General features: G+C 53.6%; 12 protein-coding genes across 12 annotated transcripts; 5 read left to right on the top strand and 7 right to left on the bottom strand.

Annotated features, from left to right (window-relative positions):
- Positions 1 to 340: 340 nt before the first annotated feature.
- COL26b_005473 (uncharacterized protein) lies at positions 341 to 823 on the bottom strand (the record flags this gene model as incomplete). Its single annotated transcript, XM_053178319.1, has 2 exons — positions 341 to 390; positions 448 to 823. The coding sequence occupies 2 exons, from the start codon at positions 821 to 823 to the stop codon at positions 341 to 343; spliced, it is 426 nt and encodes a 141-aa protein (XP_053037721.1).
- Positions 824 to 1,385: 562 nt separating this feature from the next.
- On the bottom strand, positions 1,386 to 3,876 carry COL26b_005472 (uncharacterized protein; the record flags this gene model as incomplete). The annotated part of the gene is made up of 3 exons (XM_053178318.1): positions 1,386 to 3,098; positions 3,154 to 3,469; positions 3,551 to 3,876. The coding sequence occupies 3 exons, from the start codon at positions 3,874 to 3,876 to the stop codon at positions 1,386 to 1,388; spliced, it is 2,355 nt and encodes a 784-aa protein (XP_053037720.1).
- A 1,381-nt stretch (positions 3,877 to 5,257) lies between these two features.
- Positions 5,258 to 7,347, bottom strand: COL26b_005471 (uncharacterized protein; the record flags this gene model as incomplete). Its single annotated transcript, XM_053178317.1, has 2 exons — positions 5,258 to 6,518; positions 6,584 to 7,347. 2 exons carry the CDS (start codon positions 7,345 to 7,347, stop codon positions 5,258 to 5,260), a joined length of 2,025 nt encoding a protein of 674 aa, XP_053037719.1.
- Positions 7,348 to 8,251: 904 nt separating this feature from the next.
- Positions 8,252 to 9,229, top strand: COL26b_005470 (uncharacterized protein; the record flags this gene model as incomplete). The annotated part of the gene is made up of 1 exon (XM_053178316.1): positions 8,252 to 9,229. The coding sequence occupies one exon, from the start codon at positions 8,252 to 8,254 to the stop codon at positions 9,227 to 9,229; it is 978 nt and encodes a 325-aa protein (XP_053037718.1).
- A 310-nt stretch (positions 9,230 to 9,539) lies between these two features.
- Positions 9,540 to 11,098, bottom strand: COL26b_005469 (uncharacterized protein; the record flags this gene model as incomplete). The annotated part of the gene is made up of 3 exons (XM_053178315.1): positions 9,540 to 10,730; positions 10,806 to 10,951; positions 11,032 to 11,098. 3 exons carry the CDS (start codon positions 11,096 to 11,098, stop codon positions 9,540 to 9,542), a joined length of 1,404 nt encoding a protein of 467 aa, XP_053037717.1.
- Positions 11,099 to 12,501: 1,403 nt separating this feature from the next.
- COL26b_005468 (uncharacterized protein) lies at positions 12,502 to 14,502 on the top strand (the record flags this gene model as incomplete). Its single annotated transcript, XM_053178314.1, has 1 exon — positions 12,502 to 14,502. One exon carries the CDS (start codon positions 12,502 to 12,504, stop codon positions 14,500 to 14,502), a length of 2,001 nt encoding a protein of 666 aa, XP_053037716.1.
- A 657-nt stretch (positions 14,503 to 15,159) lies between these two features.
- On the top strand, positions 15,160 to 16,323 carry COL26b_005467 (uncharacterized protein; the record flags this gene model as incomplete). Its single annotated transcript, XM_053178313.1, has 2 exons — positions 15,160 to 15,807; positions 15,871 to 16,323. The coding sequence occupies 2 exons, from the start codon at positions 15,160 to 15,162 to the stop codon at positions 16,321 to 16,323; spliced, it is 1,101 nt and encodes a 366-aa protein (XP_053037715.1).
- A 412-nt stretch (positions 16,324 to 16,735) lies between these two features.
- Positions 16,736 to 17,648, bottom strand: COL26b_005466 (uncharacterized protein; the record flags this gene model as incomplete). The annotated part of the gene is made up of 2 exons (XM_053178312.1): positions 16,736 to 17,421; positions 17,474 to 17,648. The coding sequence occupies 2 exons, from the start codon at positions 17,646 to 17,648 to the stop codon at positions 16,736 to 16,738; spliced, it is 861 nt and encodes a 286-aa protein (XP_053037714.1).
- Positions 17,649 to 18,900: 1,252 nt separating this feature from the next.
- On the top strand, positions 18,901 to 19,827 carry COL26b_005465 (uncharacterized protein; the record flags this gene model as incomplete). Its single annotated transcript, XM_053178311.1, has 1 exon — positions 18,901 to 19,827. The coding sequence occupies one exon, from the start codon at positions 18,901 to 18,903 to the stop codon at positions 19,825 to 19,827; it is 927 nt and encodes a 308-aa protein (XP_053037713.1).
- Positions 19,828 to 19,942: 115 nt separating this feature from the next.
- On the bottom strand, positions 19,943 to 21,034 carry COL26b_005464 (uncharacterized protein; the record flags this gene model as incomplete). Its single annotated transcript, XM_053178310.1, has 1 exon — positions 19,943 to 21,034. One exon carries the CDS (start codon positions 21,032 to 21,034, stop codon positions 19,943 to 19,945), a length of 1,092 nt encoding a protein of 363 aa, XP_053037712.1.
- Positions 21,035 to 21,381: 347 nt separating this feature from the next.
- On the bottom strand, positions 21,382 to 22,968 carry COL26b_005463 (uncharacterized protein; the record flags this gene model as incomplete). Its single annotated transcript, XM_053178309.1, has 1 exon — positions 21,382 to 22,968. One exon carries the CDS (start codon positions 22,966 to 22,968, stop codon positions 21,382 to 21,384), a length of 1,587 nt encoding a protein of 528 aa, XP_053037711.1.
- A 630-nt stretch (positions 22,969 to 23,598) lies between these two features.
- Positions 23,599 to 24,749, top strand: COL26b_005462 (uncharacterized protein; the record flags this gene model as incomplete). Its single annotated transcript, XM_053178308.1, has 2 exons — positions 23,599 to 23,628; positions 24,009 to 24,749. The coding sequence occupies 2 exons, from the start codon at positions 23,599 to 23,601 to the stop codon at positions 24,747 to 24,749; spliced, it is 771 nt and encodes a 256-aa protein (XP_053037710.1).
- Between the last annotated feature and the right edge of the window lie 32 nt (positions 24,750 to 24,781).

Genomic DNA, 24,781 nt, shown 5'->3' with positions numbered 1-24,781 from the left:
GAAAAGCCATAACAGTGAAATAGTCAAGGAGACACGTATCATGAGTGGACTGTCAGCCACTTCCGTAGGTTCGGTAACTCTAACTTCTAAGGTGTTGGGGACAGCCAGCCATACATGTTCTCACTCACGTGTTCTGCGTTAACAACTGTGAATCAACTCTTGACCTTTACGGCCGCATTTGACTTGATATAATCCTTACTCAACGGCACCAGCGACAAAAAGCCTACGCTGCAGAAGTTTTGTTCCTGGCCCTCACGGGAAAGAGGTAGGCAAAAAGGATTTTCATTGTGGAATAGACTACTAGTATCTGATAAACCAAAAACACATGTCAAAATTCACTTTAACTGCCTCCGCCGCCAGTTCCAGCAGACAGAATGCCCTTCTGCACAGCTGCATCACACCATGTCAGTAGTCATATCTGCGTGGTCTGGCACTCGCGAGTCTTACCTGCTCTTCTAACCGTGGTCTCGATGATGCGCCCCTGCTCATCGATATGATACGTCTTGCCCTCAGTGCTAGGCAGCGCCTCGACCGCCTTCACGACGGGCGGCTTCAGCATGTTCTTGAGTTTGCTGAAGGCCGAGTTTGGGTCTGCGGGTGGTTTGGTGGCGGACTTGGGGATTTCCTTGACTACCCGCGTTGAGACGATGTGGTAGTTGTCGGTCGCGACAGGCTGGCGATCAGTGCCGCGGAGAGGAGCGGAGCCAGCGCCGGCGTCATCGGCGTCGCGGATAAGAGGGCGGATGGAAGCGGTGTCGGAGCCGACGATGGTGTCTTGGCTAAAGACGGAAGGGTCGTAATCCTTATTCTGAGTGCTGCTCATGGCCGTTTCTTGGCGTGCTAGTTCTTATGGAATGAGAGTATGGAGGACTTCTCTCTTCCATCGCCAAAAGTATCGCAAGAGTGGATCACTGTTTATAAGCTTCTACGGCGAGGCGATGCCTAGGTACATTGTTCGAAGAGGCGCATTATACCACCAATGATTCGATAGCCAAGTCTTACTAAATCCTGCGGATAAAGCGTGATGAACGTTGCTGCAGCTGGTCGGTTAAGCTCCTTACGCCCTGCCTACGTGACGGGCCGCCCCATTAGTCCCAGAAGGGATTGAAGAATGCTGACAAGTCACAAGCTTTGGTGGCTAGGCTTACTTGGCTTTCGTGTTCTTGGCTGATGATCTGGTCATGTGAGCCCTGGATTCTGCCTTGCCCAACTACGGACCACATGTTGTAAGTAAGGCTTTTGCGGCACAGCGGATCTGCTAGGTAGGTCAGTTGCCATTATTCTGGAAAGTAAGAGGGCAAAGAAATGAAAGTCATCAGCGATTCTAGGCGAGAAAAAGAGTCAATGCATCAATGTCTCCTGGGTTATGCTAATGAAGCCAGCGTTCAAAAAGACCACAAGTAGCTCGCCACATCCGGATTCTCCTGCAGGCTCTCAAAAATCCTACGACACTCAATCAAGCCAGGAAACTCCTCTATGTGCCTCCGAGCGTAGTCATCGTCCAATTGCGCCGAAAAGTCATCCAAGATTATGTCCACATATAGGGACCCAAGCCCGGCCCCCTGCGGGAGCATACTTTTATTCACATTCAAACGCGCGACCTTGGGAAGATCTTTCGCGAAGCGCTCCATGATGCGGACGCAGAGACGGAAAACGGCGAAGAAGTTGAGGCGCGCGACTGGTTTCTCACCCTTCACTTCTGGCAGAACTTTGTTCTTGACGCCCTCGATGATCATGTTCATAGGCTGCAAGCTGACCCATCTCTCAAGCCGTTTCGCCTCCTTCTCTGAAGCCTTCCTGTCTGGATCTCCAAAGATCTCGTTCCAGAAACTCCAACGCTTGGGTGTATAGTCCCACATGTGGGCGGTATGGAACAGAGAAATGGTCTCCGTATCCATGTGGCTTTTGCGATAGGCGTCTTTGGTGAACGGTTGCGCCAGTCCAGAGGCATACCAACCCACGAGGTCTTTGTTTTTCTGGATGCCACATCCTTGGGCTCTCCGGAAGTACGTGCTGAACTTCTTCTTCGGAAACGCGCCGAAGAACAGACGGTCTTTGAATATCTCGCAGAGAAAGTCCAGGATAGGGATCGACTTGATCGGTTTGTTGCCCACTTGGCGCAGGGCGTTATACATATGCAGCGTTGCGCAAACGTGACCGCTCACACTGCAGACATAGACACCATCGTGCATCGCAAGGGTGTGGAACTCGAGCATGTGGCATCCCGCGATCCAGGGAGCTTGATAGTACAAGTCGAAGCGCTTCTCACGGCAGAACATGTCCATCTTGGCGATCATTGAAATGAGACGGTCTTCGTGTTCTTGTCGGGTCCGGCTCTTTTCAGGACCAGCATCTTTCTGCAGGATATCGAGAGTTTGCGCCAAGTTCGACTTGACATCCTGTGCGAACTTCAAAGCAGCAATGCGACAGTTGGTGTTGTTCGTCATGACGTCTGGCCAGAGGAAAGACTTGAAGGTCGACAATACCATCTCGAGACCGAACACCAGCTTCGCGGACAGAGGTTTCTCGGGCTCATCGAGGGCTTCTTTCCAGAGCATAAGCAAAGGCTCGCATGCCCGGCCGGGCCCTCGGAATGATTCCACTCCGGCAATGCCGCGGCCGTTCTCAAGAAGCAAGCGCATGTTCTCCTGGAACATGTCAAATGCGAGGTCGTCATGGATGACATCCGCTTTCTCTTGAGCTTGCAACCAAGCCCATGGAGGTTGTATGATGGTCACCGGGTCCCTGCGGTCGGCAGCTTCACGGCGAGCGACCTTGTATTTGCCCTTGGTACGACGATACTGCAGCACTTCGCCCGGGTGGCAGAGACCGTTCAGGTTAGCGAAACGTCCACGGCCTTGGTCCAGCAGACCCTCGTCGTCGTCGAACATGAGATCGATGCCCTTGCTTTTGTGGTACATCCACTTTTCCACAAGCTCGGCGTAGGTCTTGACTATTTTGGGAATCTTGCGTTCGAAAATCTGCCCAGCCTGTTTGAAGGCCATGTTCGAGACCCAGGCAGCCATCAAGATGGGAATCTTGCCCTCTGCTGCTTCGACCCAGCAGTCGTTAACGACTTTGCAGATGGAGTCCCATTCCTGGTCTTTGTCAGCACAAATGGACTGCGTATTCGATACGTCTTGAAATTCTTACGTAGATGAAGTGCGTCAACTCAATCCACTCTCCTATGTCGTCATCCTTAAGGACAATACCATCATATCCCAGCAACTCTCGATGGCTGTCAGATTCATTCTCGGAGACTTCTTCGGCAGGTTCCTCAATTGTCGAGGGCTCTAAGGGACCGTCGCTACTGTTGCTCTCAGAGTCGCTTGACTCAACATCTTGAAGCAGATCAAGTCCCTCAAATCGGTTGATGGTTCGCATCATGCGGGCCTCATCTGGTGAAAGCACAGGGTTCGCCGCGTTTGCTGCCCTGAGCGGCATCAGGATCTCGAGAACATTGGACAGCCTGCGTTTGTCAGTGAGAGGAGCAAGATCACAAGCGCCCGATTTGCATCCAGGAGGGGAGAAACTCGGGAAAGATACCTACCGTTGGATGAATGCCGCATGTGTGCGGTCGCTGTCGGCATCATTTTGGCCGTTTGCAGATACCTCTAAGCCTCTGACAATCTCAAGGACCTTTTGCCGGGTTTTGATGGCATCTGCGAGTGATGCAAGTACAGACTTAGGAACTTCCTTCTTCAGGTCCCGAACTCTTTTGGCCGCGTTGATGATTTCCGCCGTGGTTTTTAATTTCTCTTCTGCCGGTACAGCCTCGCTCGGTCGGCAGTTCAATCGCATCCACCCAAGTACGTAGTTCGTAGAATCCTTGTACGAGTAGTACAAGTCTGCCAGAGACGGCGGGAGGGGCGCCATCGTGGCGGCAGGGGATACAGGCTGGATAGAGGACTGCGGTGAAACTGAAAGACGAGGACTGAGGGAGCACGAAAATGAAAAGGAAGAAGAATTCATGCCACTTTTCAAGAGCTCTCTGCCGTGCAACCCCCTTTCTTCTATGTGCCGATGTGGCAGGTACTGTTGTTTGTCAAATTGTCTGTAGGTAGCCGTTGCCAAGGTCTCAAAGCACCAACAATGAGGGGGTATTCCTGCAGGTTCTCGAAATGGGCGTCGCGTCAAGATGGGTCTTCTCTTTGCGTTTCCCTTTTTGAGTATCAAGTGTGATCAGGCTGCATAACAATCTATTTTTGTTGGGTGGTATGTTGTCTCTTTATTCCCGTTGATCCGCAAAGAATTGACTGAAGGTTGCAGCTCCAACCTTTTCTAGGACCTGCAGAAGAAAAGCCATGTCTTGACGCATACATGTGCGTTTACTCTAAAGCTTTTGAGCGAGTGGTCAATGGCTTTGCGAACGAGGTTGCAATTATTTGATTTGAGAGTGGGCTCGCTTACTCGATTGAAAGAGAACTTATAGCTGCATTGGCGATGTCACCTGAGGTGACCGTTGAGGTCCGAGCTAAACGCATCCAAGATCTCATTCATTTCACAGGTTTTGATTGTACTCATATTAATCCAAACCTTCGCTGAAAACGACCATTAATAGCCCAAAAAGGTCTAGGCAAGAAGCTCACGATTAGCTCATCTTGTGTCTTGAAAATGTATGCATCTGCAAGGACGGATTACACCAGGAGTTCAGGGGTGTTTGTTTCCCAATCAAGCGGTGTTTTATCTGATCGTATTCTAGAGCTCTTCTGAAAGCCAGCTACTCAATTCAATAATAGACCTCATCCGAAGGCTGGAAGTTTCCTTCTCTATTTGATAGTTTCAGTGGAAAGATTAGACGAGATGCTGTCAAATATCTCGATCTACTAGGAATGAAGTGAAAAATGTTTCCAAGATGGTCAGTTGCTTCTCAAAAACATAGGGAGACTCAAACAGATTTACGGAGATGGGCTTGCTTAACATGGGCGTCTCAGCTTCTATTAGAATAAGTCCAGGGCAATTGACCCCTTGCGCAGTTTGCAAACTTGACTCTTCCCATAGCTCATGTTCTAACCCAACTGTCTCCGTCTTTGTAGATTCTAGTGTACGGCATCAATGTTTGAAAGCCAGAGATTAATCAGAGCGAAGCCTATACTTATTCTAGTAGTTAGTCTCCCGGTAATTACTTTCATGCCAAATAAGCGCTCCAAGGGAGTTGGTTAGGTTAACTTCTAAGCACAAGTAACGATAAGATGAAATTGATTCGATGCATATATACATAAAATAAAAAGCCTTAATAGTCTCTCTAGGACGCAGTTCAGGCCGGAGTAGGCACACCCGATGAGATCGTCGTCGGAGTCGACCCCGAGAGGCCGATGCAATACCACGTATCAGCCCACAGGTTGGTGCAATCGGTGCCGACCTGCGGGTTCCATGTGTAAAAGTCGCTGAGGGCGATGCCCGCATATGAAGCGATATCATAGCAGTACAGGGCAGCTGCATCGCTGCTGCGGAAGTAGAACCTGACACATCCGTCTACCATACCCGGCATGAACGGCGACGGCGTTGTCACGGCAGTGCTGGTCGTCGTCGAGGCGCCAGCAGACGATGTCGTAGACGAAGATGCAGACGCTGACGCCGAGTTTGAGGCAACCGTCGTGCTGGGTACAATGGTTTGGCCGGCCGAGATAGTAACAGTGCTGATGGGGGCGATGGTCTCCCACTCACTGGTACTGACACAAACGTAGTAGTCTACCTTCAGGCCAGCACAATCAGACCCGACGGCCGGGTTCCACGCGTGAAAGATAGTGGCGTTGGCGACGCCGCTGTCCTCGATAATGGTATCACACGTGTCGGACGGCGACACAAGCCAAAATTGAGTACAGCCAGACACGACACCCGTCTGAGTCGGCATGCTCGCGGGCACAGTTGTCGTCACGGCGTTGGAGCGCGTCGTGGCCGTTCCTGGAACACCTACGCAGTAATACGTGTCCTGTTGGATGTTGGCGCATGATGACCCGACACTCGGGTTCCAGGAGATGAAGTCGGACTCGGAGAAGGTGCCGAACCATGCGGCGACGGCGGCGCAGTCGTCGTTGACCCGGGTGATATACCACTTCTCACAGGTGCTAATGGTTCCTGTTGCCGTGGGAGACGCTCCGCTCGTGACTGTGGGAGGCATAGGTACATCGCTTGCGGCCGCAAAGTTGGCAACGCAGTAGTAGTAGCCGGACCAGAGACCCAGGCAGTCACCGTTGAGGGCCGGGTTCCAGCTAAAGAATTGCTCCTCCGTGATGTAGTCGTATACATCGAGAACGGTCGTGCAAGTATCGTCTGCCTGGGCCTGGTAGTAGTTTTGGCAGCTGCTGGGGATGCCCGTCTGCTGCGGAGATGCGGTGTAGTTGGCAACAGCAGTGGCTACATAGCCAGGATAGGGTGTAGACGCCGGCGCGGTGAAGTTGGTCTGAGACGTGTACCACTCTATCCTCGAAGAGGTTTGGGACTGGATGCCGACGCAGATGTACCAGCCTGTATACAAGCCGCTGCAATCTTGTCCAATAGTAGGATTGTACTCGAGGCTTGGAAGCAAAGAGCATTAAGTCAGTCGCAGTTTGAGCCAGACGTCTAGAAGATTCAGACTTACAGTTGCTCGAGCGTCAGTCTGTTGCTGTAGTAGTTGACAACATCCTCACACGTCTGGCCTCCCGCTACCATGTGCCATGTATTGCAGTAACTCGGTTGACCAGACAGAGTCCGCTGTGGAGGCAGGGCCGTAGCTGTGTACGGCGCCGTGAGATTGAACGAAGTGACGGGATAGCGTGTCGAGTACGGAGTCGTTGTGGTGTTCACGCTCGTCCTTGTGCTGCTTGTAATAGCGGCAGTCGAAGTGACAGTTGCCGAGGAGGCACTGATGGTCGTGGAGCCTTGGTTTTCGTTGATGCCGACACAGTAGCTGTAGTCTGGCCAGAAGTTGGTGGCGCAGTCAGTCGATACAGCAGGATTCCACTCGAAGAACTGATCAGCCGTAACGCTGTACTCCTGCTCTATGTTGTAGCACGAGTCTCCTGATACGACGGTGTGCCAGGCATCACAGTTGCTTGCGATGCCTTCCATTGTCGGGCCCGGAGCTCCGACCCTGACGCAGTATGAGTAGTCGGGCCAGAAGTTGGTACCGCAGTCGCTAGACACGGCCGGGTTCCACGCAAGAAATTCGGCCTCTGTGATGCCGTACTGCTGCTCAATGGAATAGCATGTGTCGCCAGAGACGACGGTGTGCCAACCGCTGCAGTCCCAGGCTATTCCGTCCATTGTGGCGCCGGATGGCGATGTGTCTTGGGCGAGGGCATGCTGATAGCCCACGGCGATGGCCAAAGCGGCAGCTGCCCGAACTCTGAGGCTCGGTATCATGTTGGATGGCGTATTCATGTCGACTGTGAAGCTAAAAGAGTGAAAGCAGCCAGCCGTCGGTGAAAGAGTGAACAGAATTGAGTTGTCCGGTCGCCAGAGAACACACCAGAGAACTTTGAGTTCGGCGGGACGACACGGGTATCAGTTCGAACATCTGCAAGAGCTTCGAGGCACCATCTAGTGACAAAAGTTCTTTTCGTGAACCATGATGCCGCGTATCTCCAGATGGTGGTCCTTCGCATCCATACCGAAAGTAACATTAATCTCACGCCTCTGGCGCGTTGTAGGATTCGGAAGGACCGAATTTTCAGCAATCGGATGTGCAATATGGAACTATTGAACATCTGCATCGTGTGTGCCTGATGTGCAATTCTGCGCTTCTGCAGAGAATGTTTTGTCCCAAAGGATGAGGAATCTTACGACGGTATAGACTTGGCGATATCTCCGGCGAAGGAGCCGGGAAGGTGGGTGGGAAGCGGGGCATGTACCGGTACAAGACCGGGGCCCCCTTGACCGATAGAGCCGGCCGCTATGGAGATTACGCGGGGACGGGCGGGCTTTAAACGCGATGATGGCCCGCGATGTCCAGGCTGCAGTCAGCAGGGGTTGTGTGAAGAAGCAAGCAGGTGAATCTATCGGACGAACGTCTCCGAGTTGACACACAAGCTGCCGCCAGCTCACTTTACCTCTCCTGGCCTCCCCTTCGTCTGCTTTCTGTGCAGCATCTTGTCTCGACACCGTCGTCACATCAGTCTCTCGTTCAAACGGCTTTTTTTCTCTCTTCACGCAAATAATGGTGCCCCTTACGATCTTTTTATCTCTTTTCTGCCTCTTGTTTGGCAGCCATGTGCTGGCTGGAAGTTTCATCTGGCAACCGGCGCTCGTCAGCAGAAGCAATAGCTCCATGCTGGACAAACGGTACTATTATGTTACCAGAGACCAATCATTGACGTCGCAAAGGCCGTGGCCCAACCGCGTGATTCGTTACTGCTTCGAGAAGGAGACGACCGCGGCGCAAAAGAGCACGCTGAAGAAATATCTGAAGGATGCGCGCAAAATCTGGATCTCCAAAGGACTGGACAGCAACTTCAGAATCGAGGAGGTCAACGACAACGTGTGCACATCCGAGGCCACTGAAGTCCTGACGGTGCGTTACCGCGAGGGTGTCCTGGCCACCACCGTTGGCTTCCCCAGCAGCACGATCGGGGGGGTTGGCCCACAAATGTTTCTCAGCGACAGCACTGAAATCGGCATGCTGGATGTCGTTGGCAACTTTGCTCACGAACTTGGTCATGCCTGGGGACTCTATCACGAACACCAAAATCCCAAGTTCTGGGCGGGTGTTGCTGGCGCCGACGGTGGCGAAGTCTTCGGCCCCAACAACCCGGGAGGCTGGAACTGTGACAACCTCAAGGACTACTACACGGCTGCGAATGGTGGTCTTCGCCTCCAGACCGGTGGAGGCGGATTTCGAGATATTACAATCCAACAGTTGTGCAGTAATTGGCAAATTGCCAAGAATAACGGGTTCAGCGCCAGTGAATACCTGCCTATGCCAGGAGTCGGCACCCCGCACTCTAACGGCCACGGCGAGAACGACGTCGACTGGCAGTCTATCATGATCTACCCCTCGGGTGCTGGAGGCAACTCAAATGGCCAACCCACACCTGAGAACGACAATCGAGATGCTATCTTGATGAAGCCGGACGGCAGCAGAATCCCCATCAACTTAGCGCCCAGCAGCTTGGACATCGCCGCCTTGAATACCATGTACGCCAACGTTGAAGGAACCAAACTCGACCTTCTCAATTCCTTAACCAATTTCAAGAAGGTGTACAAAACCAGCCAGTCTGGTCCCTCTGGCGGCTCGGGGTGCTTGTGATCATGGTCGGTTGCCGAATGGCATTAGTGTATATACTTAAGCTTCGTAGATTGACTACCAATCTTTCTTTCCACGTCAATCTGTTCAGATTTTCAACACGCGAAACAAGTGTCGTTGAATCATATTCCAAGGCCTGATGGCATTCACAATCATTCATGTGATAACACAGAGGCACCTTGAGGACACGTCCATTTCGAATAGAATATTAAGTAGGGATGAACAGAATCAATTGAAGATGTCAACAGCTTTGACTGAGGGTAGACTACAGGACACAAAAAGAGCACGCCGGTTGACCTCCCAGCCCAGACGCCTAGCTACTCGCATCCGTGACGTTGCCGGAGATGTCCTCCAACGTGGTCCCGAAGCAGGCCGAGATCGCCGGAGGGTCGTCGAGTATGATGGTTGTCTCCCTGCCAGTTTCCGACAGGCTTTTGATCAGAGTGCCATCGTCAAGATCGACGGCCCAGATCATGACGCCTCCCAGACATCTTTGGTTGGCGTAGTCCACTTTCATTTTCAGTGTCTCGGTATCATCCCATGAGACCCACTGATTCGAGTCCCAGGTGACAATTTGCACGCCAGCCACGGGGTCTAAAGTCATGGTCGCGCCGTCCTCGATGATCTGCATGATTTCATGGGCAGACAAGACGCCAGCAGTCCCAGTGCAAGCTCCGCCGTTGCCACCTTCTGAGAACTCACATCCCGCGGCCATGCAGCTCGGGTCCTTCATGGTGAAAGAGCGGCCGTAGAAGCCGAGACCAAGGTTGACACGGCTCGGGTTGATATTGTTTCGCCAGAGAAGCTTGAGAGCCTCCTCAATCTCGGTTAAGTTGGTGTGAGCGTGGGCGTAAGGACCCAAAGATTCAATGGTTGAGTCCCAGACACCGTGAATGTCATAAGTCATGACGTTGAAGAAGTCGACATGGGGCTCCAAGTTGATAATGTCAAAGCCTTTAAGGTACCAGTATGACGCAGGTAGCGTCATGGACAGGCCCTTTGGCGTGCCCAGGTTATTCAAGCGGTTGCGCAGACGTGAGATGAAGTTGACAAAGTTGTCAAAGTCGGCTTCTATACCACCACGGTCTTCGGCCACAGGGTATTCCCAGTCGATGTCGACACCGTCATAGTTATAGGTGGACATGAAGGTGACCAAGCTCTCAAAGAACTCATCCTGAGCACTCTCGCTCGCGGCCAAATCCGAAAAGCTCGTCCGCCACGCGCCCGGGTCGTTCATGGCCCATCCGCCAATGGCGAGCCAGACCTGCAGCTCTGGTTGCGTCTTTTTCAGGGCAGACACAGAGCCGTACAGACTGCCCGTCGTGTCGTCCATAGGTTCCAGACGGAAGGTTTCAGGGTTGATGAGCGAGAAAGAGTAGAACAGATGGGTATAGTAGCCCTTGGGAATCTCTTCTGGGGTCATGGTGCCGCAGGATCGTTGCGAGTTCCAGCCCTCATAGTAGCCGATGGTGCGGCCATTCGAGCTGCCGGCCGCGATATCACACTGCGGCGAGGACACGACCTCGCCGCCGCAGAATCCGGGATCGGTGCCACAGAAGCCATACTCACTGCAACATACGTTCAAGGGGCAGGCTGTGGCGTTGGACCACTCGATGCCCCAGCCCGGATCGCACTCAGACTTGTAGTGGCACGTCGATGTGCACCCGTCGCCGCAGAAGTCCGGGCCCAGGCCGCATACTCCATTTCCCTCCTCATCTCTGCCGTCTTGCGTGTCAGTCCAGATCCTTGACGGACAAAGGAGATTGGATGCTCGCTCAGCGAGAGGGAGTTGATAGTTGACTTACAAGGGCCCGCAGCAGCCAATATCGCAGCCTTTGGTGGCGGTGCATACGTAGTCATCGTCACCTTCATCCTGTCTTTTGGCTAATTTTCCAGTTCTATGGAAACGCACTTGTCTGGCCATGGCAGCCGTATGATTTCTGTCAATGATGGCTTGGGCGATACCTGGAGCCAAGACCAAGCACGCCAGGGCGAGGCGTCGAAGGGAGCAACTCAAAGCCATGGTTGACGAAGTAGGACAAAAGAGTAGCAATCGCTTTCTTCGTTTTCAGGAGAGAAGAGAAGGACGTAGATGGCGGAATCTGGCTGAAACGAAGAGAGAGAGAAACGGGGGAAAGGGGTTCTCGCCGGTGCTCTCAACTTGGGCAACGACTAAGATCATTTCATTGAATGCATCAGAAAGTGTTCTTGTCGCCAGAAACTGCCAGGTATCCATCAAACGTCCCTATCTTTGTCGTGGGCTGTTGGTGATTCGAGGGGCGGTGGTCATGCTCGTGGCTTGTAGGATCCTACCCCTGCTCGACACTTGAATGCGAGCTTGTATCGGTACTGTTGCCCATAACCTTGGTCGACGGACCTGCATATTAAGAATCCCCCACAGAAGCTTATCTGAAGTAAGCGCTAAGGCTCGTTTTGGGATTTTCACCGCAGTTGTGGTGAACCCTTACAAAAGACCCTTTTGTTAACGTGGTTTGATGGCCGAATTGGCACACGTATCCTTGGGGCATGCTTTTGATCCCGGCTAGACACCACGTGGGTGCGCGCAGCGCAATCCTATGATCGGTGCCTGACTACGGATAAAATTAAGCATTGTGGCTTCCCCGTCAGCCCTAGCTTCCTTCGGCAATGCGTAAACGACAAGATGGAGGTAAACCGATGCCATGATGATGTGCCGGCGACCGGGGTGCGGCCCGAAGTGCTCTCCACGGCTCGAGCGGCCAACGAGCAGGCGGCGCATTCTTCAACGCCAAGAACATCACGCGTAACGGCAGTCGACATAATGTGGCCGTTGTTGCATTAGGCAGCCAGATAGCCATGAGTTCGAATGATTGTGGCGGCAAAGCGCCGAGATGAACTATCACACAGATCCTGGCTTTGGGATCCTTCGGGAGGAGGGATACCAAAGTCCCAACCCACGACCGCCGACCCGCCCCCGACGTTCCGGTCGGAATATCACCGGCATCAGGTCTGGATAACATTGCTTGGACTGATACTGTGAATGTGAAGTTGGTTTTCCATTTCCCGTACCTATCCCTCTCGCAGCCTGCCGTAGCTCAAGTTTGGGAGTTCACTTCGATAGCCGTCCTCGCGCCCTCGCGCGACTCCCGTCCTTTAGGCATTCTGTTTCTGAGATCACCTTTGACTCTATCTCACTCTTTTCAAACATCGTTTTACTAGTTCCAAGCCCTGACTGCAGAGACACCCGCTCACTGTTGCTCTGCCTTCTCGCTTGTACGTGCTTCTTTACTACAGCCATGCGGATCGCGCTCCTCTTGGCTGCCCATGCTTTCGGGCTAGCTCTGGTGGAGGCCTATGTTGTGCCCTTCTCTCAAGCCAGCAACGTATCAACATCTTTCCTCGCTCCAAAGAGACAGAAGAAACGTAGCCTTAGCAAGCGCGATGACAACCCCAGCGACTATGGCTGGATCAAGCGTTGGGCCGCCGTAGGCGATAGTTACACGGCGGGCATAGGTTCTGGCAAGCCTCTCGGCAACCCCATCTTAGACGACCCGGAGAACACCAATTGGTACTGCTCCCGCTACGACACAGCCTGGCCGATGATCGTCAATGACGCCCTAGGCCCCAGCGTCGAGAACTTCCAATTCGTGGGATGCAGCGGCGACAGAACGGGCGGCATCTACAACCAGATCAAGGCTCTCGAAGGCGATCTGGACTTGGTCATGTTGACAGCCGGAGGCAACGACCTTTGCCTCGCCAAGCTGATCGAGAAGTGCGTCTTGGTGCCCAGCGGCGACTCTTCTTGCGACAGCGTCATCGCGATCGCCCAATCAAACATGGAGTCCATCCTCAAAGGCAACATGAAGCAGTTGATGGCGGCTCTGGATGAGAAGATGAACGACGACGGCGTCGTCATCTACAATGGCTACGCTCAATTCTTCAACACCGAGACGGAAGACTGCCAAAACCAGCCCTGGGCGTATGCCACGCTCTGGCCGGGCAATTCGGGCCTGACCATTGAGCGCCGCAACACCTTTAACGACTTTGTGGTTCAGATCAACAATATCATCAGGACTGTCGTTGAAGAGACCTCCAGCAATTCTGACTATAAGTGGAAGATCGGCTTCTCAAACTGGGACCCGTGGGTGTACGACGGTGTTCAGGGCCAGATGTGCGATCCGGACGGATCAGGCGATTACCCCGACCCTGAGCAGCCCGACCTGCAATTCTTCAAGCCCGACACCAGCGTCAGCGACGACGACGTAGACCTCAAACGCAGGTGGGAAGAGTATGGGCCTCTGGCCGAGACCAGGCGGGCTGCCCTAGCTGAAGTCGCCCGTCGCAACCTTGAAACTGAACTATACAACTCACTTCTATTTAACTCGGCCAACCCTGGCGCTGAGGTCAAGCACAAACTGGACCGCCGAAACCCCTCACCTCCTGGATGCCCCGGAGACACGGACGACGAGATCCAGCCCCCGTCCATCGGACTGCCGGACTGGGTCGGCAAGAACTTCCACCCCAATGAGCTGGGTCACTACACCATCGCTTCCTTCGCTTTACAGACTCTCGTGGACACTCGTGCTGCCGTTCTGGACATTGAAGCCCCCTCATGCGAGGCGCAGGACAAGTTCACATGCTGGCAACATAATGGAGACGGGTCCAAGGCCTACGCATCAGGCGACCGACTCAACGAGGACTACAAGGACTTCTGTGATAGTGTGACTCGTCCCACAGGCCAGTCTGGGTGGAGCTACGCGAAGACATACCACAAGGGCACGCCTGACGAGACCGGCTTTCTGCTCTCCATCGCCGAGGGGAGCACCAACTACGACAAGCAGGAGTGTCTTGACAAGATGTGGGCCGTCATCAACAACTGCGACGGCAACGACCCGGAAAACCCTATGAACTGGAAGTTCGGCGGCGAGTACGTCCACGGCGACTACACATACCAGGTCAACCCCCAGAAAGACAACCGCCACTGGCCGGTCCCCAAGGAGGCCGGCGGCGACTGCAAGGGCTGGTACCATGGCTATTGGAGCAGCTATGTCATGCACGGCTACGGCTGGGCAAGCCATGATTTCGGTCAGAAGACGCTGATGAAGGAGGCCAAGGACTGCATCGGTGGTGGCCTGTCGATGTGGAGGTTTGAATATTTCGACGAGCCGGACGATGACGGCAATGAGTGGAAGGCCGACTTTAACACTCCTATCTGGGTCAGAGCGCGATGCTTTGGCAATAATAAAGCTCAATTCGCCGCTGGGGGGTTCACACATGGTTGTGGTGGAAATGACTAAGATGAAGTGCGATTTTATTGTGTAATTACACCCGAATAGTGTGGTGTTGTCTTGACGACTTCAACGGCAATGCATACCTGGTTGAACGATTAATATCTCACATCATAATAAACTGAACTGTGCCTTATAACTTCAGTCTTCCCAAGAAGCATAATCGCCTTTGTGCATGTAACTGCTTCGTCCCCGAGTCCACCCCGAGTCCACCTCGCGTTCGCCGGTGCTTTGGACCCACACCTCCGCTCCGGGTCTGAGTGTTCACTGTATCACAGCCCCGACGACATAATCAGACCTCTCTTTTTGTGCCTCAAAACAATAGCCTAAAGCGGTTGAGCCCTAGTTGGTGCCTCGCGGCCTGGTCTCTGCCCTCGACGCCTTTGGAAATTCCTTCCCTCCTGAACTTTCTTTCAGGTTTCTCTCCTGCTTCACAGTTATCACCACCTCACACAAACTCCAACTTTTGTGAGTTGGTCAACAAGCACTTCCGACTTGAGGGAAAACATTTCTTTCATCACAACCAATCGGCTACAGTCTAGTGAGTACATATCTACGTTTCTTTCTGCCTCCAAAGAACTTTACTGACAAGGGGGATAGAACAGCGATTGACGACGCTTCAGCAACGCCCCGAAGACCCTCGAAGCAACAGTCTGAGATCCAAAAATGGCCCCATCTGCCTCGAAGCTTATCGGTGATACCGGCGCTGGTGATGGTACCTCTGGCGGCCCCAAGGTTCCCGGTCCCGGCGAAAAGAACGAGCTGTCCACCTACCTGTTCAAACTCAAGAACACCATCGCCCGCATCGGCATGATGTCCCGAATCAACAAGTCCACTGACAATCCTTCCGTCATCCTGCTCAAGAGGGAGATCTACGACTTCTTCAACTACTTGGAGGATTGCCAGGATTACTACGACATGAGCATCACCGCCGACCAGGCTAAGCGCCATGGAGACTTCGCCGCCCGCCTCCTCTCCATTTCCGACGGAGAGCCCCCCGAGAAGCAGCGTCTCTTCACCGCCGGTGACCAGTCTCGTGCTCTCAGTCTCCGTCAGTGGATCGATGATAGCGTTCGTGCTAAAAGAATCGTCGATGAGAAGACCGTCAATGAGGAGACCCACGATGAGATTCCCAAAACCACTTCCGTCATCACCTTCACTGACAACATTCCACGTCCCCCCGCCAACCATCCTATCTGGGGAGTTGACGGTATCATGCATGGCCTGACCATCATTGGCATTAATATCCGCTTCAATCCGGACTACAAGCACTCGCGTCGCCAATGCAAGGAGTACGGACACAACGGTCTCAAGGTCGGGGCCTAGTATCCCCGCCAGCTTTCTGCTGTGTTCCATGGCGCCCATGGACAATCCCAGGCCGGCATCCACGGCAATATCACCAGCGGCGCCTACAGTATTGTGATCTCGCCAACCTCGGACTCTACGGACATTGACAATGGCGACGTCGTCTGGTATTCCGGCTCGGGCTCCGAAAAGCACCAAGATGTTGAGAAGGTTCCCGACCGAACTATGGGCACCAAGGCCCTTGTCGCCAGTCTTGCTACTGGAAACATGGTCCGAGTCATCCGCGCTGCCGCCGGAAAGGGCAAGCAAATGCTCTTCAAGTATGCCCCCAAGGTCGGCTTTCGCTACGATGGCCTCTACCAAGTTAAGCTCGTTACTACCTCGGTCAATAAGCATGGAGGTCGTATCGAGCAATTCAAGCTCGTTCGGTGCGAGGATCAGGATCAGCCCGGCCTGGATGAACTCCGATGTATTCCCAGCCCCGGCCAGCAAGATGCCCACGCGAAGATCTTTGAGAAGTGGTGAGCGAGGGACATCGAGGGTTCGGTTTCCATACCACCGACAGAAGATCTTGGGAAAGATTGATTGGTCTTTTGATTTTGGTCGTTGAGTATGCGTGACAAACACAAATTGCTCAGGAAAGCCCAGGGAGAGGCAATCAGCTAGCTTTACGAGAAGAACGAGACTTGCATTCCATCTTCCTTTCCATTTGATGTAAACGGCTGTCCTCGACTGCTGTGTAAGTCTCCGTGGGCTTGCTGGATCACCTGCCCTTGCCCAAGCCTCCCTGCCGAGTGGCATTCAATTACATATGGTAAAGGTGGGTGTTTCTTGAGGGACTACGTACCTCAAGTGGCGCGAGCATAAGAACAGGATATAGTCTACTTTGCTTTCCCAAATTCAAGATTTCGTGGAGGTTAACTCAAATGCATTTCTATCATAGTGTGCCGCCTCGATTATAGAACCACAGCCTCGTATCATCTATGCCGAGAGCTCCTACCATTAGCATCCTGCCAAACAAGTCAACATCATCCGCGGAAGCATCCCTCAACGCCTCATTGAAGGACTGTTGATTAATCACAAAGTGCTTCTTCTCTCTCCAAGCAATGGCAAAGTCGACAACATTCGGGGCGCCCCAGAGGTGAGCCGACATGGTCCATGACTGGCAGAAGATATACCTGTCCGAACACCCATTGGGCGGCTCTCGTCCTATCAGCATCTGGTGTGTGATGAGAAAGAAGCACGTGAAGAAGATGGTGCGACGAGCTGACTCTTGCCAGATCCATTCTTGCCAGAACTCCTTGGTGGGACAGAATGACTGGTCCTCTGCTGGACCTGTCGTTGGTTGAGATGACTCCCATTTGACGAAAGGCAGCAGAGCGAGCATCGCGGGCTCGAGGGCCGTGAGGCTTTGTTGGGCTGAAGCCCGCATGGGAATGTCGCCATCGAAGATGCGGATGATTTGGTAAAGGAGTATAGCATGCAGGCGCGCGAGGGCTTCAAGCCTGCCTTTGGGCGGCGGAGCGGCGAGGACCTCATGCGCCCTGGCTTGAATAGTACGCAGGATCATGGCGGCGTTGTATTGGTTCTTCGCAGCATATAAAGCACAGCACGCTTGTGCATCTGGCAAGAATATTGTTAGTAATGCTCCATGACCACCCGCGAAGTGACATACCTTGCATCTCCCTGGGCATGTAAGCTCTGTACAAGTGGGGATGTGACCATGGGGTCTGGTTTTCAGACACCATAGATGAAGGCACTTTCTTGATGACGTCGAGAGCATACTGGATTCTGCTTGCTATCATCTCCTCCAGAGAGGTTTGCGGGTGGTGGCGAGAGGGCACCAACATTTGGTCGGGCTTGGGTGTAAGTGCCACCGGCAGGGATAATGCTCCATCCAAGAGAGCGTCGGTATTGATCAAATCCTCGAACCCAACATCGAAGTTGACATCTTCCAAGTCCTCTAGATCCAGCGGAAGAAGGTCTGGGCCCTGTGACCACGACACAAGAGAATTATCCGTACAAGCGTCCAGAGTGGCGGGAACAGGGGTCGCAGCGGCGGGAGTCGGGTCGCTTTCCGGCAGAGGTGATCTAAAGCTCTGCGGAGTATGGTGTGCTGCCGATGACTTCGATCTGGCGGAAGGCGGACTTGGATGCACGCAGTCGATTTTCCGCCGTGAACACCGCAAGCATGAGGGTTGGCCATGGTCGCATCGTCGCTTGGCTTTTGTGCAAGCTACACATGTTTTCCGCCGCGGAGGCGGGTTGGCCCGCTCGAAGAATGAGTTTGACATTTGACAGTCTGATATACGGAGATTTCTCGTCTGATATGTCGAAACCTTGAATGAATTAGATTCGCGATGTCAGTGTGAAGGGTAAACGGTTGAGATGGAGCGGAATGCGGGCAGCGATGCTGCAGGCAGGGAGATGGAGTGCTTCAGGGGATTTGCAGCGCTGAAGAAGCGCTAAGCAGGTCATCTTTGTGCTGTTTGTCCGCTCGGGCTGACTTAGTCATCTGGCGGGATTCCGCCATCATTTTCCACCACCAAGACTTTCATCCTTCACCCTTCGACCGACTTCTTTGTCACCCCGCACCAACTTCTTCCCGGCAAAATCTACACCGTTAAGTATAGTATTAGAAGTAGTACGTGATAATGACAATGGCGGCGGCGGCGATAACGGTAGTGACGACCACTAATGACGACGATGATGGATGAAGAAGTCAACGACAATAACAGTCGCAACAACAACCATAGCAGCAAAGTAAATCATAGCTCCGCAGGTAGATTAGTCGCTCTAGCACAGGAAAAACAGGCAGTCTCCTACAATATGTTCTCCGCGGCGCCGCGGCGCGGCTCCGCGGATCATCCTGTCGGTCGCCCTTCTTGGCCGGCAACATAAGTCCCTTCGGCGCAAAGCCGCCAAGGGTATGTAAGCTGGATATCGACCACGTGAGATGACAAGAACTGATCGCTGAAACGTAGTATATAGGACTTTGGTAAATACTACGATGACGGAAACAGATCGTCCAGTTTCATCAAAGCTACCTGGGCATCCGAGAGTCACACTCAATCTACGTCCACGTCGATAGACACTATCATCATGTCTCAACAAACCATCTTCGTCAGCGGTGCAACAGGAACAGTCGGTGGCGCAGTTGCTCATAACCTCCTCAAAGCCAACATTGCCGTCCATGCCCTGGTTCGTGATCCCGATTCGCCAGCCGCCAGAGCCCTCGCAGATCTCGGCGCACGTCTCACTAAAGGCGGCTACGGCGATGATGTGCCCCTCAAGGAGGCGATGAAGAACGTTACCGGCGCCTTTCTCAACCTGACGCCCGACTTCATCGACCACACCTGGGAGCTCCGCACCGCGAAGCGAATCATGGCAGCTGCCAAAGAGGCCGGCGCCGTCCACTTCATCTACAGCAGTGGCTTCGCCGTCCAGGCACCCGAGAGGCTGGAGCACTGTACCCCAGACAGCTTTGTTTCCATGGTCCTCCATTCAAAGCAGTCCATCGAGAAGGCTGTCCGAGAGGCTGGCTTTGAGTACTGGACCGTCTTGCGGCCGGGAAGCTTTTCGTCAAACTACCTACTTCCTCAGGTTGCCCCTTTTCCGGATCTGGTCAACAAGGGAAGATTCGCGAATGCTTTCAAACCGACCTCCAAGATACCGACTCTGGACCCCTATGACATTGGGAGGTTTGCTCTGGCAGCTTATCGCGATCCTACGATATTCAATCGCCAGGAAATTCCCCTGTCATCGGAGATGCTGACGGTGGATGAGATCATGGCGAAGCTGTCCAAGACCAGCGGAAAGGACATACGGGCGGTCTTCTTGACGGAAGAGGAGATCGACTCCCAGAAGGCTGGGAATCCTTTCATTGCTGGGCAGCTGGCCGCTCGCGACATGGACCAGTTCGCGGATGAGGAGAACACTCGAAGTTGGGGTATTACTATGAGTACTTTTGATGAGTTCCTTGAGCGGGAGAGAGAAAGAGTCCTACAGACCTATGCCCAGCTTGCCTGAGCTTAGGTTGTCATTCAAGTCTCAAAGAAAGCGGATCTCATGGATCGAAGGACAGAATAGTGCCAGATGAACCTTTGCAAGAACTTCGTTCAGACTTTGGTGACAATAAACGATATTAGGGATACATCTCCAGAATCTTCCCCTTGTCTCCGTGCTTTTCGCCCCATTTCGCGGTACCTTCGGCCAATGCCTCTACCAGCGCGGAGTCATACTGCTTCCCATTCTCTGCCCAACCGACCTTGACAGTTCTCCAAGTCAACCAGTCCTCCGCCAGAACGCCCTCCGGAGCCCGAAACAGCCCCACTGCAACGTTGAAGAGTCTGTCGCCATCGATCAGAGCGCGTTCTGGTCCGCTGTAGAAGGCCAGTACCGAGGCGCCACAGACTCCGCAAAAGGAACGAGACACCTTCTCCGTCGAGTGGAACATCTTCGAGGTCCCGAGTGTAAGGTCCTTTGGGATCTGGGGCGTGATGCACGATTGGGGTACGAACGCCCAGCCGGTGATGTGGGCGCCTGTCTGAAGCCTGCAGTCACCGCAAGTGTCTGTTCCGGCCATCCATTTGTTCGGTTCCGTGGGCGAGATCCAGTCCTTGTACGATTCGACGCCGGCTGATGGTCTTGAGATTGTGAAAGACACACCTCCGCAGTGGCATTGAGCTCGAAGCACTTCCTTGCCGTCGTCTCCAACTTCAGGTCTGCGAAGTTTGAGCTTCGTATCTGGCTTCGGGTTCCAGACTTTCAACTCCTTGCCAGCGATACTTGGGAGCCAGTCGTAGAGCCCCCCTCCCAGCGCCGAGTGCGTGTTGACATGCTGCCTAATATCCCATACCGAGGGAACATCGTCCTTGTTGGCATCGAAGATGGATGCAGAAATAACCCAGTCGTCGTCTTCAATACCCTGGTCTCCGATGTGACAGCTGCAGGTGCTGCAAAAGTAGCGCGTGCTTGATGCAGTGGCGTGGCGGTAGGCGGTCAAGGCCGAGAGCGAGGACGGTGAGATGAATGACGGGGCGACGCCGGATGGGAGTGGTGCATGGAAAATGCAGAGTGTGCCGTGGGTGTAGCGGCAGATGCTGCAGTGGCATAAATGGACTTTGAGCGGGAGGGAAGAGGTCAGGACGGTGATTGTGAAGTGGACGGCTTTGCAGTAGCACTGGGCTATGAGCATCTTGCTCCCGTCCGGGTGAGTGTCTTGATCTTTCTCCATGGTGTATGTGAGATGACTGGAAAACTCGTAAGTGGAAGTGAGATGGGAAGTCGATTTTGGGATGAGTTGAATTTGAAGATGAAGGACGCGGTGGGCTGAGGGGAGGTTGGCCGTGGCGCGCTGACTGCCAAGTTCTCGTTTCAACCCCGCGATTCTGGTGTCAACGGCAGGGCGTACAGGCAGCAGCGAGATGTAGAAGCAGTCACTCAAACACAGGCCCCAGGAAAATCATGCTACGGGGCGGGGTTGAAAATTCGGCGAGATCTTAGATTGGTCAAATTTCTATATAAATGTCTCGGGTATCATGCTACGTATCATAAATGCAAACAGTGGTGGTATCACAATTCTCAAGCAGTGCCTTTCTTCTGGAGCTCCTTCTCCTTCGCCGCTTTGCGCCATTTGACTCCCCAGTACATGACGGCTAGCAATGACGGGCTAAACACGATGTAAAGGAGAGCCAGGAGCGTGAAAGCCCAGCCAACTCCCATTCCGTTGATCATGGGCAAGATGGCCGCGGTCGCAGCGGCTCCCAGCAGGCACCTGGTGAAGTTGTTTGCCGCTGTAGCTGTGCCTGCTTTGCCTGGGTGAATGTCGACGATGAGAGTGTTGGTGGTGTTGTTAAAGCCGATCATTCCGACTCCAAAGAGGAAGAGGAGTACGCAGGGAACCGCCACCGGTGCACCAACCTGGAGAACCCATCCCCAAATCAAGAGCAGAATCGAGCTGAAGAACAGCAAAGGCAAGCCTATCTCGAGGCGGGCCTTCTCGATGGGAAAATCAGACAGGTCCTGCTGGCGAGACTTATCGTACGGGATGCCCAGGCGCCTGCAGTGCCGACGGTAGTTCCAGTTAATAAGGTGTCCAACGACGAACCCCGCGACAACAGACCCTCCAGCCAAGGGCAGGTACATGAGCCCAACTTTCAAGCTGTCAAAGCCGTACAGCTGCGCGAATTGGGTTGGCATCGAAGCGGCGATGGCATAGAAACCGGCGAAAACGATGGCGCTGAAGCCCAAAAGAAGGCCCATTTCCTTGTGAAAGAGAAGCATGAGGGAGGCGAAAGGGTTGATCTTGAACGAAAGGGATGGTCTTGCGGTGTTCGATGTTCCTCCAGTTGTCGTTCTAGTCATTTCGTCGCCATGAGTCCTCTTAGATTTGAAGTAGTCCTTCAATAGCTGGTAGCCGGTGCGGTACAGTCGCGGGGGTCGAACGGAGCCGTCGTCCACAATTCTTCGACAGGTTTCTGGGAAGAAGAGTAGCAGGGCAATGAAGAATACGCCGGAGAGGATGGCCAGAAACCAGAATATGGCCCGCCAACCCAGGAACTGGGTCAGGATACCACCGAGAACTGGGCCAAGCGCAGGCGCAAGAACGATTGGAACAACGGTTATTCCAATGTACTGGCCCCTCTCTGCGCTTGTCACGACGTCGGCAACGACGGCGGAGGCGAGTGCAACTGTGCTACTCGAGCCGGCCGACTGTAAACACCGGACGACGAGCAGAGAGGCGTAGTTCTGTGACAAGGCGAGGCCGATATTGGCGGCGATGTAAACGACGAAGCAGATGACATAGGCTGGTCGTCTGCCACTGTTGTCGGCTAGCGAACCGATGAACATGGGTACAATACCCTGAAAGATCATGTAGGTCGTAAGGGTGAGGTTCATGTCGGAGTCAGAGACGTTGAAATCCTCGGCCAGAACCGTGAGGGCGGGCAGGTATATCTGGGCGGTGAAAGGAGAGAAGAAGGCGGCCAAACAGGCACCTAGCACGATGAAACGTTTCTCCCATGTCGTGTAAATGGAGTATTGTGGAGGTTGCTCTGGTTGCTCTGAAGGCGGTGCTGCTGTAGCCTCGACATCTTCCAGATCCGACTTTGTCGAACCGGTGGGCGGTACTGACTTCTCGGAAGGTATAGGACTTGAAGGTCTAGACATCGTGAGTGGGCTGATGGTGGTATCGCTTCTTCTGTATGCCAAGGGAATGGACCGTGGAGAGCGGGACGAAGTCCAATTATAGTCGCATCTTTGTCCGGCAATAGGACTTTAGGAGATTATGGGAAAAAATGGCATTTGAGGCTAAGAACCTCGCTAAACAGCGACGGCGATGAGATAATGGATCATCGCCTCTCATGGCCTATTATCGGTCAGTAGGGCGGCATCACTATCGAGCGACGCTGCATGTCGGTGCCGAGTCGGCGACCGCCTGCGGAATCCTGTGGCCATAATGGAGACGGTATTCTCCACGGCGGTATCACGTTGGCGGGCCATTCTGGGATTAAGCGTCTGGTTCCTGAATGCGCCGGTGCTTGCTTTCTTTTGTACCGGGCGAGGCTGGTGGTAAATCCGATTTCGTCAAACTGTGATCAAGATGCAATCATGAAGAGTCACCGGTGCTCGTGAAGCTACTAGCGGTCCGCCGTCGGCGAATATGTGAGAGCACTTCGGTCGAAATGCTGGTTCGCAGCGCATTCCATGTAAGCACGCATGATGCAAGTCGAAAAGAACTGGCCACAGGTGCTAGAAAGAGCAAAAGGACAAACGGATGTCGATATAGGAACCGTCAGTATGTACGATGCTGGAAATAAGGTATCAAAGGTAAGGACCCTCGCCGTCGCGATTGCCTTCCGGGAAGGACCGTGCATCCCGCATCGTGCATGTACTGTTATCACACGGCTTGTCGCACTGGGCTGCCCCTTCTTCCGAATTGGAAGGCGGTGACGTGTTTTCCTGGGCGACTCCCTTGCCCGAGAAGCCACTTGTTGTAAGTAGATTTAGCTCCAGCTTGTCGTCGGCAAGGCAAAGGGGAGCTGCGCAATCGAACACCTTTCTCTCCAACTACAAGTCTAGTCCTTGATCTTTCTTCGATTTTTGCAGAAGCTCGCCCAGAAAAGTCGCCTCGCGCAGACTGAAACAGTATGGTTAGTCGGGACCCTAAGCACCTGTTTTGCGCCTGCACTGCTAACTGTTAGCTGCAGAACGTCCAGTACAACTCGGCCCTGCGCCAAAGCAAGGCCATCCGCAAAGATCTCGAGAAGCTCTCCGACTCCGCAGCCCAAGCCGTCGCCCTGACCCCATCTGAGATCGGCAACGTCTCTGCATCCCTCGCCTCCTTCTCCAAGACCATCGATGAGTACAACCAGCTTGCGCGCCAGGAGCTCGTCCCCAAGAAGCAAGAAGAGGCCTTCGAGCGTGTCAAGCGGTTTCGCGACGACCTGGCCGACTTCCGATCCCAAGTCGACGACCTCAAAAAGGCGCGCGAAGATGCCGTCCACAGCAACAACCGAGGCGAGTTACTGGGCCGTCGAGCCTATGTCACTTCGACACCAGAGAACCCCTACGCCAACGTCAACAAGTCGTCCTCGTTCCACAGCAGAGGCGCTTCAACAGGAGGCCAGACCGGTGGTTTGAGTATGGGTGGAAACGATGTCACGAGAGAGCAGCACGCGCTGCGGGAGCAAAACTTCTTTGCGCAAACGAATTCAGCATTGGACGAGTACATTGCTCGCGGCCAGGCTGTCCTCGGCGACCTTGGAACACAGCGCGAGATGCTCAAGAACACCCAAAAGAGGCTATACTCAGTCGGCAATACGCTGGGCATCTCCGGTGACACTATCCGGATGATCGAGCGCCGTGCGAAGGAGGACAAGTGGATTTTCTGGGCTGGCGTCATCGTCTTCTTCCTCTTCTGCTGGCTGGTCCTACACTTCCTGCGATAATTCGTTTGTTTCTTCATTACGTGGCGTTGGGG

This window comes from Colletotrichum chrysophilum (assembly GCF_026319265.1).
Source record: "Colletotrichum chrysophilum strain AFK26 chromosome Unknown scaffold_37, whole genome shotgun sequence".
Classification (NCBI taxonomy): domain Eukaryota; kingdom Fungi; phylum Ascomycota; class Sordariomycetes; order Glomerellales; family Glomerellaceae; genus Colletotrichum; species Colletotrichum chrysophilum.
This window is presented reverse-complemented; position numbering and strand designations above follow the sequence as displayed.